The sequence below is a fragment of the Synchiropus splendidus genome, chromosome 6, assembly GCF_027744825.2.
Source record: "Synchiropus splendidus isolate RoL2022-P1 chromosome 6, RoL_Sspl_1.0, whole genome shotgun sequence".
NCBI lineage: Eukaryota > Metazoa > Chordata > Actinopteri > Syngnathiformes > Callionymidae > Synchiropus > Synchiropus splendidus.
The window spans coordinates 9,293,317-9,310,407 of NC_071339.1; the positions used below are offsets into that span (position 1 = coordinate 9,293,317).

At 46.4% G+C, this 17,091-nt stretch overlaps 3 protein-coding genes across 8 annotated transcripts in view; 1 reads left to right on the top strand and 2 right to left on the bottom strand.

Moving 5' to 3' along the window:
- Positions 1–294: 294 nt before the first annotated feature.
- ccdc66 (coiled-coil domain containing 66) lies at positions 295–10,632 on the top strand. 4 transcript variants are annotated; one of them, XM_053868906.1, is made up of 21 exons: positions 295–493; positions 1,012–1,070; positions 1,187–1,209; positions 1,271–1,492; positions 1,580–1,775; positions 1,845–1,986; positions 2,124–2,218; positions 2,290–2,333; positions 2,455–2,547; positions 2,997–3,134; positions 3,207–3,412; positions 3,483–3,567; positions 3,628–3,780; positions 3,841–3,940; positions 4,010–4,087; positions 4,153–4,384; positions 4,456–4,627; positions 4,698–4,744; positions 4,837–4,994; positions 5,086–5,195; positions 6,203–10,632. In XM_053868906.1, exons 1-21 carry the CDS (start codon positions 483–485, stop codon positions 6,302–6,304), a joined length of 2,466 nt encoding a protein of 821 aa, XP_053724881.1. In that variant the 5' UTR covers positions 295–482; the 3' UTR covers positions 6,305–10,632. The 4 variants fall into 4 exon arrangements, with proteins under 4 accessions (XP_053724881.1, XP_053724879.1, XP_053724882.1 ...); XM_053868904.1 differs by having other exon boundaries at positions 4,001–4,087; positions 6,203–10,631; XM_053868905.1 differs by having other exon boundaries at positions 297–493; positions 3,000–3,134; positions 4,001–4,087; positions 6,203–10,630.
- LOC128760416 (protein ATP6V1FNB) lies at positions 6,682–8,641 on the bottom strand. Its single transcript, XM_053867824.1, has 4 exons — positions 8,389–8,641; positions 7,173–7,338; positions 7,010–7,112; positions 6,682–6,776 (listed from the first exon to the last, which is right to left on the bottom strand). The coding sequence occupies exons 1-4, from the start codon at positions 8,544–8,546 to the stop codon at positions 6,682–6,684; spliced, it is 522 nt and encodes a 173-aa protein (XP_053723799.1). The 5' UTR covers positions 8,547–8,641.
- The window catches only part of LOC128761042 (filamin-B), a 38,770-nt gene continuing 30,651 nt past the window's right edge, over positions 8,973–17,091 (bottom strand). The window contains exons 33-50 of one of the 3 annotated variants that reach the window (XM_053868902.1): positions 16,924–17,004; positions 16,486–16,591; positions 16,031–16,171; positions 15,819–15,947; positions 15,407–15,580; positions 15,021–15,179; positions 14,750–14,953; positions 14,520–14,672; positions 14,321–14,443; positions 13,836–14,048; positions 13,467–13,733; positions 13,123–13,260; positions 12,930–13,045; positions 11,278–11,410; positions 10,960–11,136; positions 10,672–10,890; positions 10,390–10,599; positions 8,973–10,312 (exon numbers count right to left, since the gene is read on the bottom strand). In XM_053868902.1, coding sequence (XP_053724877.1) covers positions 10,125–10,312; positions 10,390–10,599; positions 10,672–10,890; positions 10,960–11,136; positions 11,278–11,410; positions 12,930–13,045; positions 13,123–13,260; positions 13,467–13,733; positions 13,836–14,048; positions 14,321–14,443; positions 14,520–14,672; positions 14,750–14,953; positions 15,021–15,179; positions 15,407–15,580; positions 15,819–15,947; positions 16,031–16,171; positions 16,486–16,591; positions 16,924–17,004 — 2,931 coding nt within the window. In that variant the 3' untranslated portion in view covers positions 8,973–10,124. The remainder of the gene's footprint in view (positions 10,313–10,389; positions 10,600–10,671; positions 10,891–10,959; positions 11,137–11,277; positions 11,411–12,929; positions 13,046–13,122; positions 13,261–13,466; positions 13,734–13,835; positions 14,049–14,320; positions 14,444–14,519; positions 14,673–14,749; positions 14,954–15,020; positions 15,180–15,406; positions 15,581–15,818; positions 15,948–16,030; positions 16,172–16,485; positions 16,592–16,923; positions 17,005–17,091) is intronic. The other 2 variants (XM_053868901.1, XM_053868903.1) reach the window with 2 other exon arrangements.

Sequence of the window (17,091 nt, forward strand, 5' to 3'; positions counted from 1 at the left end):
GTAATTTTACTAGAAAACATAAGGGATTTAGAAAAATGTATTTGTTTGAACGTCTGTTTTATTCTGATTTCCACATATATACAGCGCTTTTCGATCCTGTGTTGTTTTTAAGTGCTATATAAATAAATAGGGCATATATAAACATGGCATGGTTAAAAAAAAGTGACGGGGTTTCACAATCTAAGTTTCCAATTACAACAAACGCATCTTATGTCGTCAGATATGTTGTGAAAATAGTTGATTGGCTGTTGAACCAGTAACGAAATAAGAACTGACCAATCAACGATGAGTTTATGGTCCTTGTCAGCAAGCGACGCGTACCCAGCCTGTTTCTAGGGCGAGCGTGAAAGGCGTCACATTTGGTGAAATATACGAGCAAATAACGTCTGACGACATGAAATCTCATCCGTTAATCATTCGATTAATGTATCTGTGAGAACTTACGCCAAGCAAGGCGACGCGTTTTGTGTTTTTCTGTCGGCATGAATCTCGGGTAAGTGTGTTTAGTAAATCCTCCGCGCTAGCTTCGCTAGCCCATTGAACATGTCACAGTGTCTTAACGCTTCAGATATGGACATGGATTACTAACGTTTGCGCCGTGGTGTTTTTGGATTTTGCATTTTATTTAAAAGCGAACGTCATTAAAAACAAAATGCTTAGCATCACGACTCTGGAGGGTTGTCCTCACTACCTAGTACTGTAATCTCTCGCTGGTGTTTTGAGTTGTGTTTTGATTCCAGGAGGAAATCAGAGTTCTGTTTGTTGACATTTTGTTTATTTATTTATATTGCATTTTATTTATGTTTGTCCATATTCATTTAGTCGATTACTATTACTTTGTTATTTGTTTACTTAATTTGTCAATCTTGTTACTTTACATACATATTTAATGGTTTGTGTTTTTTTAATGTTTGCAGCTGAGACAAGTCAAATTTCCACATTGTGGAAACCAAACACATTAGCACACATGCATTTATCTCATGTCTTTGACGCAGTCTTTTGTCTTCACAGAGATGGCTTGTTGTTTGAACTTGAAAATGGAAAACCCAAGTTGATTATCCTCAGTCGGGGTAGGGTGCTTTCATTTAGTCCACGACCGACATATGCATGTGCAAAAAGTCTTTTCCGACCCGTGATTGTTTGTTTTATAATATTAATGAATGTTTTGCGTTTCCACTTGTTCCAGATGTTCAGAAGAACCCAGTGAAGGTACAACATGACATACAGTTGTGGTTTTCTCACGTGGGCTGATGTGTCACACTTCTTCTAGTCATCCCTCAGATCCCGAGCTGGCAGTGTTCTCGGCTCCAGACAGCTGTCCTGTCTGGAGGAGGCTCAGGTGGAGCAGTCCGTCAGGCAGCAGGCAGCAAGGTCCACAGAGGGGAGAATAAATTTGGCAAGGAAGAGCATCAACGCTCTGGAAAGTAAACACATCAAAAGTAAAACATCCAGAACACACAGTCAACCAGCCACAGCTACGGCTGCTCCAAAGGTGACAGTCATGTTAGAAGATTCCACTCTTCTCAGTGTGGGTTTTTCATCGTGTGCTTTTTTTTTTTTTTTTTTTTAAACTTCAAAGGTCAAGTCTAACCGTTACAAACAAGCCGGGTCTGCTAAAGTGCAAACTGGATTGGTTCAGAAGAAGGCAGGACTGAAGGGAGGGACGGACAGTGTGGTTTGTCTGACCAATGATCAGCTGCAGCAGATCCTCAAAGCCGTGCAGACCTCCAGCAGTGGACCCACATTAGTGACCGATGCACCCGAGGAGTCTGATGGTGAGGCTTCAGACATGCATTTTGTTGTTTGGTTCTCATCATTTTGATATCTTCTGCTGTTTCATTCAGTCCTTAATGAGGATCCAAAGTTAGAGTCCTTTTTGAAGAGGGACAGATTAGAAGATGTGACACAAGATGACAAATGCGGAGAAGACGTGGATCAGCCCAGGGAAGGTGGTGGAAAGGAGATGTCAGTGGATAAAGACAGCAGGTGACATTTCTACCGCCGCTATAAGCATCCCCATTTAGTAGAGCATGAGTGTTGAGCTCAGACCCTCACCATAAAAGTCTGCAAGGAAAATAAAAAAAAAAGTACCTAAACACAGTGCTTTTCCTGCTGTTCCTCAGGTCCTCTGGAGGTTTGTTACACTGGATGCAGGAGAGGGAGTCAGACAGCCGAGCGGCCATTCGCGCCAAGAGAGCTCAGTGGAGGAGAGAGCTCAGTAAGTGCTCCCAACCTTCACCTTTTGTCGATGATGGCGACTACATGAATTGTTTTTTTCTGCGTCCTCAGGCGAGCAGCTTGCACAGAAGCAGCGCCAATCGGCTTCACTGCAGGTGAAACTCCAAACTTGAATTTAGAAATTTCTGCATTGAGAACTTGTGAGACTTGTGTTGGTGACAATCATAACATTGGAAATTTGAAGGCTGACCTTTTTTTTATTCACATTAATTTCAGGTTCAGAACAGCACAGATACTGCATTGACAGCTCCAGGTTCCTCTATTCATCAGGAGCAGACAGCAGCCGTCAGATCCATTCTCCAAATTGGGGTAAGTGTCAGTGCCCGATGGCATGAGTCTAATCCATACATCTCCTCGAAAGAGAGCTCCTCAAAACATCATTTTAAAGTGAGCCGGACACGGGTCGGTAGGTAGGGATGGACGATGCCAAACACAATCTCCACAATGACAATTCTGCGTCTCACAATAAATTCGATAAACACGCGACTCACTCGCTGCAATGGACCTGCATACATGAACATGACGAGACCGTGAAGGTGCGCAGCACTCTACAGCTCTGCGGCGTTTGACAGCTGACACCGGTGTGTGACAGCTGTGGAGAGTGTAGTGGACTTTGGTTCAGGATCGTAGTTTTTAACTTATTTTTAATACAGGGAACCTTTGATAATGACACTGGTCGACTCTGAGTCTCTGGATCAGAGTTTATTTTATTAGCTGGAGTGGTCCTCATAGATTCTCTGACATGGTCGTCTGTCTAGCAGGAGGTGACGTCCATGGAGGAGAGGCTGAAGGAGGATAGGAGAGAGGAGCAGAGGAGACGCTGGCTGGAGGAGTTGGACCGCCAGAGAGAGGAGACGAGCGAACGACGTCGGAGAGAAAAATTCCTTCAAAGTCAGGTCAGGCCACACTTTTTTTTTCTAAGTAGTTTTGATTCATGAGAACAGGTTTGTTAATTTTTGTCCCTGCAGACTGAAGATCACGACCACTGGGCTTCGCACTTTGACTCGCTGCAGCGGAGGTTCCCTGCCGTGACAGCAGCGCCTCCTAGTGTCTCCGAGCCAGGCTGGGAGCCCACGTCCAGTCTGTCTCTGTGGGAGGCTGCCAGCAGCTGTGGAGTGGACAGTGTTGTTGGAGCCAGTGTGGACCTGAGCGGCAGGTTCCCCACCAGGACCAGGTCAGGAGCGGAGGTCATCAAGAAGCAAAGTTTGTTGCCTTGTTCTTTAACAATGGAGGTTAATGTCCAGTTATCTGAGGAGCATGACGGCCCTGCTGGACCCAGTCCAGATAGAGGAGAGGGAGAGGAAGAGGCTCAAGCAGCTGGAGCAACAGGTGGGAGGTCATGTGACACCTAAAGGTCAGCCCTTTAGTGACTCACTGTCTTTTGCATAGCGGGTGATAGATGCACAAGTGGAGGAGCGGAGGCTGCAGAAGCAGAAGGAGGCGGAGATGAGGAAGGCAGAGGAAGAGGAGGAGGAGGGTAGGCTGGTGCTGGAGCGAGCAGCGCTGCAGAAGCAGTACGAGGAGGAGCGAGAGACGCAGAAGGTCCGTGAGCGACTCCTCAAGACCAGAGCAGACTCCAGCTGACTTGTCTGTCGGTTGCAGGAGCAACAGAAGGCGAATGAGGATGGAGTCGTTCAGCCAGAGCTCAGCTGTGGGCGGAGTCACTGTGACGTCACTGACCTGGAGCCACACGCTCGCCCAGGTAAGCATGGTGTCTGTGTGTGTGTCGCATAATGTGAGAGTGTCATCATCTTCCCTTAAGCCCAAACAGAAGTCACCTCAGCCGAGCGTTCGGAGCCGATGGTCTCGCGTCCAGTGTCCTCGTACAAAGACACAGCGGTTCAGACGGGTAACTCCTCCCCCCCTCTCTCTGAAAGGATGGTCGACTGAAGATGCTTTTGTGTTCTGATCCAGACACAGACCTCACTCTGCTGCCCGGCACTGAAAAGAAACTTGACGGCGCAGAAGCTTCTTCACGGATCCAGCGCCCCTCTCACCATCCTCCCACGAGCACTCGGCTGCTGAAAGTCAAGTCAGGGAAGGAGAACATCTGCGCCGGTGCAGGAGGCGTGGACCCGTACCAGCCATTCGCGAGGAGCGAGAGGAGTAAGAAGGACAAGAAGAGACCCGAGTGGAACACACAGAGGTGGAGAAGTTCATGTCTTTAGGTCAGATGTGAGAAGTGGTAGGCAGTAACTGTCCGCCTGCCACCTTCAGGCCAAGTCAGCGTTTTGTCCCTGCCTCTGAGCGGTACCCCGTCCCGCTGCAGAGGGTCCGACAGGAGAGCCGACTGAAGCGCCAGGCGGAGCTCATGGCCCTGCAGGAGAAGACCCGAGTGACCCAGGAGCCTCGCCTTAGCTCAAACCTGCCACAGAGGAGAAGCAACAAGGTCAGAACTCTGCTGAATCACAGCCAGGGTGTGGAGCTGTTTTCTTACGTGTGTGCCTTTGATGGTGCAGAGCGACTCCAGAGGTCCCGTCTTCTCTGCAACTGTCAGCATGGAGAGGTGACCTCTTGTGTTTTCCTTCGTCTTAGAAATCCTTCACGTGAACTGGTGTTGTAATGAGTGAAAAGATGAGGCATTGTTGTTGCCTGCAGGGGGCGCACACCAACTCTACCGTCTCTCAGAAGTGATGCCCAGACTTCCTTGTCCCGTCCTCAACTGCCTGTCCTGGAGTTTGTCCCATATGTTCGTACTGATGAAGTGTTTAATCTAGACCCTCTGGAGCCTGCGCACATGCCTGAGACACGCACGGGTGAGACTTACCAGATTTGTTGCGCCTCGACTGCTCTATGAAGTTCCATCTTTTAAAGCTTGGTTGACTGATCCTTGTTTCGCCTCTTCAGAAGCTCACCAAGCTCCTCCCCAGGACGTCCCAGTCCAACCTGAGATGCTCTACAACTCCTACTCTCACCAAAAGCAGGAGATCCTGAGAGGCCTGGCCCAGCTCAGACAGGTAACACACACACACACACACACACACACACACGTTTGTATTGCTGTCTCTGTGGGGACATTGTGAGGTTTATCATTGTCATAACCCTTTCCCCAGCCTCTCACCCAAAACTCCTCTGGGTTGCGGATCCCTTGGATGTTGCACTGTGGTGGCCCAGAACTATATTTAATTTTATATGTAATTGTTTTTGTTGTGGGTTAAAAAATGATTATTAAACACATACAGTGGCACCTCGGTTTTCGAACGTCCCGGACTTCGAACAAATCGGAGTTCGAACAAAAATTTTGAGATTTTTTTGCTTTGGATTTCGAACGAAAATCCAACGAACGTCCCCGAAAAAAGCCGTAAAAAACATAACGTGCGCGGACCGAGCAGCTGACCCATGACACGCTTTGTTATTGTGTATAACGCAGCCTCTGTATGCAGACGTGTCCCGTTTACTGACTGTTTTTTCTTCCTATTGAGGTGTAAAACCTTTGCCGTGGTAGAGTGTCACAGGGGAGGTGCTCGCTCTCCACACCTCCAAGGCTGGAGCGCTCACTCCAGGGTTTGATGTCCTGTTGTGGGCTGGAGCTGGGACAGGGATGAGGCGAGTCTGGGACAGAGCGTGACTTGGTTTATGACTTTGTCACAGCCAAACTGCACAGATGCGCACATTCAGAGCTGGACACGCACCGGGCACCTCTTCACTTCTGGAGAGACGTCACTCACTCGGCAACCCCTCCCACATGCAGCGGCCACACACATAGAGGAACAGCGCACCTGCAGCAGACACTATACATTCACCCCTACAAAAGACTATTTTAAGGCTTGGAATGCATTATTTCTTTTTCCATTCATTGTAATGGGAAAAATTTATTCAGATTTCGAACAAATCGCTTCTCAAACGGCCAACGGATTGTGGTCTAGAACCAAGGTACCGCTGTACTTAATTTCATACTGACTGATGCTGCGGAATAGCGCCTTCTCGTGGATATTTTACATACACATAACGCGTTTTCCTCCAGGGTTTGTTGCAGAAGCAGAGAGAGCTGGAGTCCGATCTGAGCCCACCGCGACATCACCATGACAACAGTGAACGAGTGACCTCCAGTCTTGGAATGGGTTAAGTTTTTGGTTGTCAGGAGAAGGAGCAGAGGTACGAACATGAATGGCAGGAAATTTGAAGGGTTGCATTGAAGTCACTTGTGCTTTTGGTTTTAAATTGTGGAGCGGTCTCATGTTTAACATGACGAACTGAACCAAATGGACTTCAGTGAAATCATTGTGTGAGTCTTTGTGCAGCAGTTTCAATCTACTGAATGTAAAAAATGTGTTTTTCACGTTTTTATGAAACACTATGGACTAACGGATGCATGCTGTGTTCTTCTAATGGTTCTCAATGTTTTTGTTTTTTTAATAAACACCCAAACTTTCAAAGTTTCACCGTTTAATAAGAAGTGGTAATTATGGTTATCAACGCCCTCTGGTAGGTGGCGCTGACACTTCAGCTGTTGAAGACTCCGTTGCGACTGTAGAAAGTGTTTTTCACCACTGATGAGCGTGGACAGGACGGCGGTCTGTAGGCCAGCGTGTAGTCACCTGTGGGCGGGACCTTGAGTTAAAACAGACCCGCTGATAAAAACTCAGGAGTCAGCAATTCTGTGCTTTGTGTCTTTGCCACCTGCCATTTGTTTCTCACCGTCACAGCAGCAAAGCAAACTACTGTGTTGTGTGTGAAGACTTACACGTGTAGATGGCGGCCTAGTGCGTCACTGTGAGTTGTTCTACTTGGTGTGTCATGTGTCCAGAAGCAGAATAAAGAGAGTGTGTACCGAGTCTCCATCCATAGTCCCATGAGGACAACAGCGGGAAGTGGAACTTCTCCTCTGGTGGCAATTGGTTCCGCCTCTGTAAGTACCGACTCCGCCCCTTTCCCTGAAGAACGCCAGTCGCCCAGTCAGAGCCATGTGGCGCTGTGAATGACTCACATCATACCTGACCAGAAGAGTCCTGAAAAAGGCTTTGTCTAGTTGTGGGTGAAGCTGGTCTCATGACAGGCGGAACATGAAGCTGCATCTTCTCCTCTGTAGGGGGAGCAGCAGCAGGTGGATGGTCGCTTTGCGCTTCTGGCGGTCTGACGATAGGAGGCAGTGTTGCTGTTCTGCAACCAAGAACTTCATTTCAATTGTCGAAAACTTGTCAGCAACAGCGCGACAAAAGGGATTGAACATGATACAAACATGATACAAACATAACAAAGTTGGCACGATCATCTTAAATAAGAATATTCTTATAAACATATAGATAATAGAGAATATACATTAGGTCGGTACAAATAAGAAGTTAACTAAAAAAGACAATCATATTGAAGAGAAAGGAAACAGAGAGAAAATACTAAAATACATTTAAAAAAGAAGAAAACAGGCAGGGCATATCACATTTCTCTGAATAATTATATTCACAGTATGCACACATTTCTTGTTATCAATATCTTAAACACGTAAGGAAATTCACAAATTCAATTTCAAACACAAGAAAGAAGGGACGACTTTTGGAAAATATAGCTCTATGGATGTGGAATTTCCCCATTAAAATAATCCGATTGATTTCTCCCCATGATCATGATATATTAATACATCTTTGGGTCCCAAATTAATTAGAAGGTTGGATTGCAGGGTGGTATAATTTTCCTTTTTTTTCCCCAAAAAACTTGGGAAAACTCACAATAAAAAAGGTGCTTTATTGTTTCTTCTTCAGCATGACAAAACACACATTTGACCTCTGTGTTACTGAGTTTTGATAAATACGTGTTGGTGGGGTAAATGTAGAATTTTATGTTGAACTTCTTTGATTTTATTACAGATTGCAAATTTATGTGGGAGGAGCTAGTTGTTTTCCAATTAATATTAGGGAAAGAGGAGGACCATACATATTTTCCCGCGAATGTTTTAGACTTGACGCAGCACCGGTGAGTGAGTGTGACCAGCATCCAATTAATAAAGCCATGGAATCAGATTTGGGTCAATAATAATCAAAACATTTGATTTTGAACAAAAAAAATGAAACTCAAACAATTTTTTTTTTTTGTTTACAGTTCTCAATTTTCTTCTCGCTGCTCAGAAGCACACACCAAACAGAACCGTTGTCTCCAGTTAAGCTCCCAATATATTCAACATCTGGTGCGTGACAAGATGCAAGTGTGATGTCTCACCTTGGTTCTACCGGCGCTTCTTTAGGAGGTCTGTACCTGCTGCAGCAGGTCGGGTAGAGTTCGGCATAGCGGTCCTTCCAAGCCAAGCGGGTCAATGTCTCCTTCTTGATTTGTTCCCTGTACGCATTCTGGCTCCGAGTTGTCAGCAGGCCACGCATCTCCGGTCACAGGTGCAAGTCAACTCTTCACCATGCAAGTTTAGTTTAAAACCGTAAAGTGTGAGTGTTTAAAAAACAAACAAAACGGAGGCGACCTGTGCTTAGCCGAGCAACCAGAGCTGGATCAGTTTCTCACAGACAAGGAACAAGTGGATCAGATGTCGCACAAGTGAAATGTGACACGCTGGGATTGGTCTTGCTTATTCATATATATTTTTAAAAGGCATCAAATGGCAAAACAGAAGTTTACTGTTTATTTTTGGACCATAGTTTTTTTTTCTCTTGTAACAAGGGCGTAACAATCTATTGTATCTTCTCACCAGTGAAGTGCATCCATTCTCTTCCTCCTGTCTGATGTTGGGTTGAGGGGGCAGCAGCTTAAGGAAAGCTGCCCCAACTTCCCCTCAAACCAAAGTCGTCCTCCCACAATTGATGACACAGAAGTCCACCATCTTAGTTCCAGTTTATTTCATCATCAAATATACATTGCAGCGTTGCATTTTACAGTAAAACAATCAGATGCTTAAGTGTTTGTTCCCCCAAATCCTCCGTTCACTATTAAAACTAGCAGTGATTAGGTGTCAACATTCAACGTTTCATCAAGTGTTACATACAAACACACAAGGTGTAAAACTAAAACAAGTTTGGGTCTCAATGTGTTTGTGTGTAAGAAGCAGCCAGCTAAACTACCAACTACAGTCGTTGACTAGTATCGTACAGTGCAGCAGTGCAAAGGCAGCGTCGCCATGGCAACAGAAGGAAGGAAGCCAGTAATAAAAATCAGTAGTTGCGTTAAGTAACATCAAGTCCAGTTCGGCAACACCAACAAATTGTGACGCTCAAAGGGGAAAACAGCCAGTAAACTTTTTAACAACTTTTGGCATTTTCAACAAGGCCACGGACGTCGGGACGTCCAGTTCGGCTTGAGCTTGAGATGTTTAGTTTTCTAAAAAAAAAAAAAAAAAAAATCCTGAATTTTACTTTGAAATGTCCAGTTATTCCCAAATCCAGTTTAAGCAAGACTCTGTTTACATTATGGCTCCACACAGAGTTCTGACCAGTTTTGGAAAATAAAAAATAAATCCCCCCTTAAAAAAATAAATGTATGGCCTGAATAAGTGGATACGTTCTAACATGCAATCTAATTTATTTTTCATAAACAAATCCATATTACGTCCAGTCTGTTGAAATCCACTTCTTGTTTTCGTGACAGTTTCAAAGATATTCCAGTTCAGACTTTTAAAGAATTTGCTTCAATTCGAGGACCCAAGTGCAAAAAAAAAAAAAATAAATAAAAATCTTGTCATGGAATTTCGAACAACATTCCAGGAACCTTTTATTAAAAAGGGGTCAAATCATTTGTTGCTGATCTAAGTCCTGGAGAGACGATTCGTACGTGTCTCTGAACTGACTCACCGAGCTTAGAGATGAATGAATCAGAATTTGTTCCAGTTCATTATTAAATAACAAATTTCATTTGGATTCAGACGCTTGTTTGAGTTTTTTGGTATATTAAAATGTTGCATTAAAAACCATCCTTTCATCTGTTATTTCCGAAGTACGATGAGCGTCAGAGTTTTAGGGGACGGTGACATGGAAGGGAGACCCAGGGATGTGGTCCTCCCCCCACTTGACCACCAGGATGTAGTTGCCACGCTCCTTCAGCAGGTAGCTGACGTTGTACTGCAGGTTCCCCAGATGTTTGACCAGAACTTCCTCGCATGGGACCTGAGGACCGTGGACCCCGACCAGGAGCATGTTCTTACCTGCAGGGGGAGCCAGAGATGATGAAGAGGAGCACGAGAGAGAGGCAAATCACTTCGGGATGACAATCGCCACTCACCAGCTTTGCTGCAGTCCACAGAGAAGCTGCTCTTCTGGCCCACAAAGGCTCGACTCAGTCCAGTTCCACGACTCAGAACCTTACTGGCGTCGGTGTCGGCAGACCAGGACATGGGGCTCTGGCCCAGGCTGGTGCTGGACAGCCGGACAGCAGGATCAAGAGTCATTGTGGTCGACTCACTGGCGTTCGTCACGCTCACCAGACGAGAGCCTAAAAGAGAAGCACAAGTGTACAGGGGAGGTTCTACACAGGAAGACCCCATTGATTCTGGTGTCAACTCACCTGTGACTTTAGCCTTGAAGGGACTTCCTGGGATGTGGTTTGGACCACCGTATTTAATGCTGATCAGGTAGTTACCAGGAGCCATTGGGGTATAGAGAACTTTGTAGCCCTCTGGCACCTCCACGCAGTCCATCTTGACCTTAGATGGGCCCTCGATGGTCACGGCCAGAGCCCCCTGACCCGCCTTTGTGTTGTTGATGATGAACTCCGATTGAGTTCCTGCAACAGCAACCAAACATGTCATGTGTTATCCTCATCCCACCAGCTCAGGTGAGACAGAACACCGACCTGTCGTTCCTTTCTCCAGACCAGCACCGTACGCAGAGACCAGACCCGGCTCTCCGGTCTGTCCTGGTTCTCCAACCCGCGTGGTGAATGGACTCCCTGGAATATGTGAGCCATTGAATTTGACATCGATGGTGTGGAGGCCATTCTCTCTCGGGATGAAGCGGATTGCATATTTATCTGAAGGGTAGAGGAGGAAGGAAGTAGTAGGAGTAGTAAAAGTGCACACCTCTAGTACTCACAGTGATAATAAATGTAGTAAAACAAAAGGTCGTAGCGAAATAATGATCACAGTACACAAGTGCACACAGTAGTACACACCTCTCTCCAGCTCAGTCACCACACACTCCTCCAGAGCCCCAGATGGACTGTGGACTTTGGCCTCCAGTTTTCCTTGAGCTCCATTTAGCCGCACTGCAAAGGATGCTGGGTGATTGGGTTTCAGTCCAGACTCCTGCAGGGGCGCCACACACGCACGCACGCACACACACGCATATCTCAGATGGAGGTGAAAGCAACACAAATGATCAAGAGACACATGTGTCTTCTGCTGCTCTCATGTCCCTACTCCTGCTCTCACCTGTGCTCTGACCAGTGCAGCACCAGCAGACAGAAGCAAGCGATCACAGACTGTACTGCACAATTTATCTATTTAGCATTTAGAAACATTTCTCATTTCACTATAAGAACCAAAGGCTACATCCACATTGCCAAAAGACGCAAGTTGTTCATATGCGTCATCCAGACTTTCACCCTATTCAGCTTTTATCAGCTTGGTGAAGTCAACGAATCGGAAGAGCGGATGTTTCCTCTGGTCCTGCCTCTGTCTGCTGTTGCCTGGCAACCAGAGAGCTGGACGCTGCTGCTGCTGAAGACGATGATGCAGCTGTTAAAAGCCTTTAAATGAAACATAAGAGAAACACCAGCAGTTCCACACCAGATACAACGACCACAGCTGGGCAAAATCTTTGCAGTGCACCGGAATACAAGCTGCAGCAACTACATTTAAAAGAAAAAGGATTTTATAACCCGCACTGAACTATACGCCGCAGGGAGGCTTCATTATAATCATAGTTCTGCTCAAAAAACAAACTGGGCAATGTTCTGAACTTGAATCACATTTTTTATGGACATAAAAGCTCAAAATGTGCCGTTATCACCCACGTGGCCGCTGTCCCGACACCACAGCTGGTCTCAGCTGCTGCTTTTCGTCTCTGCTCCGCCAAGAGATCGGCTCTGCTGGTGGAGTTGGTGGACAGGCCGGCGTAAGCAGCGCATTTAAGCGCTTTAAGGTAAATAAAACGGCTGTGATTTCATCGGTTTGATGTGACAAGACTTTGGCAGCATGGTGCTTTTTAGCCTGTAAAAATCCATATATTGATATGCTGTTGTAGGTGCAGGTTCAGACGGCAAGAAAAAAAGTAGCGGCTTATAGACCTGAAATTACGGTACTCTCATTATTCTGGCTTCACAGAGCCCAAAACAATACTTTGACTAAATTTTGGCCTTGTAGATTTGCCCGTCTGTGGTCACTATCATGAGGCCAGTTGCATAAACACAAGTTAAACTAAATAGATGACCTACACTGTGTCAGAAGGAGCAACTGTTATAGAATGCAGCCATTGACACTGCAACGCCAGTCGGCCTTCTGAGATCTGGCTCAGATAGCATATAGGAATCAGACTTCCAAAAGATTCTCTCTCTGAACTATTTCAAACTGATCATAATCATAGAAGAAGAAAAGTGTGTCTAACATTCCAGGAACCAGGTGAGAAACTCTGTAACCCTGGCTTGCTTGGAACAGAAGAAAACAGATGGATGGTTAACAATTTTTTCAACCTGTGAAACAGATGCTCAGCTCTTTCTCCTTAAATCTCACGCTGTTCAGAGTCAAACTGATTTATGCAACTGAACCTCAACCCCTTGAGCAAGGCAGGGCTGGATGGGTGTGGAGGTGTCTCCTTATGCCTCACCTGAAGACCGCTAACAGTGAGGCGGCGAGAGTCGTTCTTCTGGGCAACAACAGGCACCAGGAATGGGCTGTCTGGGATGTGCTGGTCGTTGAACTTCACGCCAATCTCGTAGTCACCTGCAGGGGGAGCTGGAGTTAAGGCCAAACTCTTGGGCTCATGGGACGCTAGAATCAAAAGAGTGGAGTTCCTATACCAGGCTCCTGGGCAATGTATGTAACGCCACAGGATCCGTCTTTGCGGTCGTCAAAGGAGATCTCAGCTCTGCTTGGTCCTTCCACCGCGACCGACAGCCCACCAGCACCGGCTTCACGGGTCCAGATGCTGAACTCAGCTGAACACAGAAGGTGTTTTTTTTGTTTTTGATTGCCTTTATGCTTCTCACAATTGGGATTTTTTTTGTTGTTATATTATAATTCAACTTCAACGTTTTGTTTCATAGACATTTTTAAATATATGATCCATTTTTTTTTTTTTTTTTTTTTTTTTTTTTTAGATCTTCACTGGTGCACGTGGTAAAGCATATTGTATGCCACTCACCTGACTCGCCACACTGAGCTCCCAGCAGGCCTGGACCTCCTGCTCTCACCCTGGGGGCCCCTCCCTCTCCCAGCGGCCCCACGGTGAACTGGAAGGGGCTCCCTGGCACATGCTGGCCCCGGTACTTCACACTGATGAGGTGCACTCCCATCTCTGAGGGCACAAACCTCACGCAGTAGGTGCTGTTGCCCAGGGGAACCAGCTCTGCTGACTGAGTGGTTCCAGAGGGGGATTCCACCTCAGCTCTTACATCCTGTAAGTCCAGCACTGCCAAAGATAGGAGTACTTAACACTCTCTTTCTCTGGCTTCAACAGTTTAGACACTCATTCATTCATTCTTGTGTCACTCTCTCGAACCTAAAAACGCACCCTCAAATCTGGACGTTCCCTTTGAACCAGTGACCACCCAAATTCCCCTTGACTTCCCAGCCAGAACCAGACCAGAGAGACCAGAGATGATGCGACAGCCACTCTGGTTCACTACTGATGAAGGAGAAACTGTGGACCCTCCAGACCAGTGGAGGGAGCAGGAGGAAGTGTGAAAGAGGAGCTGGCGAGACAAGTTGAGGAGGAACCAGCTGTCTGGAGAAGAAGGGTGGTGAGGAGGAGAGAGGGAGAAGGAAAGAAGGCAGGGAGGGAAAATAAAGAGGAGCTGGGAAAGAATGAAGCAAGAAATACAAAAAGATGAAGAGAAACAGAAGAGTCACAACAGCAGCAGAGAAAAGGAAAAAGGAGACCTAAAAGCTGGTTCTAATCCACTCAAAACAAAATTCTAATTATTATATTTTCATCACATCACACTTTGATCTGTTGTTCTAAATGAAATGAAGGTGCGTGAGTGTGTGTAAACACACCGGGTATCTTCAGGCTGAAATCACACGCACTGCCCACGCTGGCAACAGAAGCCGCTCTCTGTCTTCTTGTGATGCTCTCTCTGATTCGCCCCTCTCCAGTCACCCGCACTGTGAAGGGACTTCCTGTAGGTATAAAGACAGCATAGCCACTATAGCCTCATGTTTGAGTACAGAGAGTGGTTTCTGGGAAGGCATGAACCTGGGATGTGTTCATCAGAGAAGCGGATAGAAACAATGTAGTTTCCGGGTTCAGTGGGGCAGTAAGTGACCTGGCATGTTCTTTCCTCCATGTCCTCAGTCTGGATGTCCACTTTGCTGGGCCCCTCGATAGCCAAGGCCAGAGACCCGTACCCTGCACACACGTCCACAACAAAAAGCATTATACAGTAATACTAACAAAGAAAGAGTTTAGAGTGACCCATCACTGACCGGCCTCTCGCGTGTCGACAATGAAGCTGCAGTCCGTAAAGGTGGTTCCCTGCTCCAGTCCATCCCCATGAGCTTTGACCCGGTGAGCTTCTCCAACCTCAGACTGGACCACCATGATGGTGAACGGACTCTTGGGGATGTGCTGTCCGTTCTTCATGATGCTGACCAGGTGTTCTCCCACCTCCCGTGGGATGAAGGTGATGACTGCGGAGAGATGCTCATGTTCAGTTGAGGAAAAAAAAAAGACGAAGAAAAACACCTGTCACTTTACCACTGCGGTTGTTGGGCATCAACTTCAGCAGGCACGGCTCGCTGCAACCCGATGGCGCTGTGATGCTGGCACTCAGTAGGCTCAGGTCGGTCTCATTAATATCCAGAGAGAAGTCTGCTGCAGATCCCAGTTTGATCTGAGAGCGACACTGACTGTCGTCTAGAAAACAAGGAATGTCTGTCTCAAAAACCTGTCTATTGCATTGATGATCAGAGGAAGTAATGTGAATGGTGGACCCAAGTCAGATGGTCAATTGCAGTAGAACTTGAAATGGTTGAGCAGTTTTTGTCAAGATCATTATAAAAATATAAAAAATGGAACACAAAGAGAGAAGTAAATGACACTATAACTTCAAAATAAACTGAAGTATGTGTGTGCAGGCTAACCAATGATCCTGGCCGTGAAGGGGCTTCCAGCAATGTGGTCATCGTTGTATTTGACCAGGATGTTGTAGTCTCCGGGGAGAGTGGGCAGGTAGCTGACGCTGCAGGTTCCGTCCTTGTTGTCCACACAGCCGATCTCGGCTTTTGACGGACCCTCGATTGCCAAATCCAGTCCACCTACAGACACAGACAATTATCGTGAATAAGAAGGTTGACCGTTGTTCCCTGCCAAAAGACAAGACAGACCAAAGACGAGCAAAACCACTGTTTTGATCACGGGTGGTGACACAACATAACACTTATAGTAGGCAGCAAGGTCAACACATCAGTAAAACTTCAACGTGAGGTTTGAGTGACTGACAGATTAACGCACTGATGCAGGTCTATTTAAGATCTCTGTCTCTAAGCCTGGTACCTTCAGAAGCATCCTCTGTGAAGACGGTGAAAGTTGCCATTTTGTTGGCGACACCGTAACTCAGGCCCGGCCCATAGGCAGTGACGCTTGGGCTGCTCGAGTGGTTGACATAGAACTGAAGAGGAGACTCTGCGGAACACAGTGAAACAGCGTCTAATAAAATCCCAATAATCCCTAAAAGAATGAGATGGCTGTGTGTCCTACAGTGCTACCTGGAATGTGTGACCCGTTGTACTTGATGTGCATCTCATGCAATCCGGCCTCGGTGGGCGAGTATTGGACTGTGACGGTTCCGTCCAGGTTGTCGGTGATGACCGGCTGGGCGGATTTTCCAGAGGGCATCAGAACCTCTCCTGTGGAAGACCAGAGTCACATGATCATGCCACAGTTGATTTAACAACAGAAGATAACCGCACATTTATCTTCCAGTCTCACACTCAGCTACTTCCTTCCCAAACCTACCCCACTGCCTTACTCAAACATCTATTATCTACCCTTCCAACCTCTTCTTCTATCCCCTCATTTACACACATCATTCTTTCCACAGCCATTCTCATAAACATTTCTCATTCCATTTCTTCCTCACACTTATGTTCTCAACTCTATTAATCTATTCATGAATCTATTGAATTAGTAACCCATTTCAAGCAACAGATTCAACTCTCACCGGTGATTTCTCCCTTCTTAAATGAGAAGGGGATCACCATGTCGAAGGGTCTGAACCCGCTTCCGTTCACACTGCTGCTGATTGGCTTGTAGCTTTCAGATGTCACCTGGAGAATACAGGATTTTAAAATCAATTGACATGAAAGCAACTCCTCATCTGATGTTAGAAACATGCTCTCATTGATGCTGCTTCCCACACTATGGCATCCTGGGAAATGAGGGAGTGTATTGAGGTAGTGATGATGAGGATGCAGCCATAGCAAGTAAAGACAAAAACAAAGGCTACACGTGTTAACAGTGAAGAGGAGGGTAGCTTTCCAGCGATCCCATTGGCTGACAGGAAGACGCAGAGACATGAAGGCGGCAAAGCAAGCCAGACGAGCAGCCACCTGCAACAAAGATGTAACCGTGCACGCGAATGTGAGCATGTGTGCAGTACCCAGGGTTGGAAGCCTGCTCCAGGAGGAGCGGCCTGCTGCAACAATCGCTGATCTTGCACCATTGGAACTTCATCAGTAGCCTGTAAGTAAGTATGAACCAGGGACAATACAATTTAACATCTGACCTCAGGCAGGACAGAAGAGATGGGCTCAAGACTATATTTCAC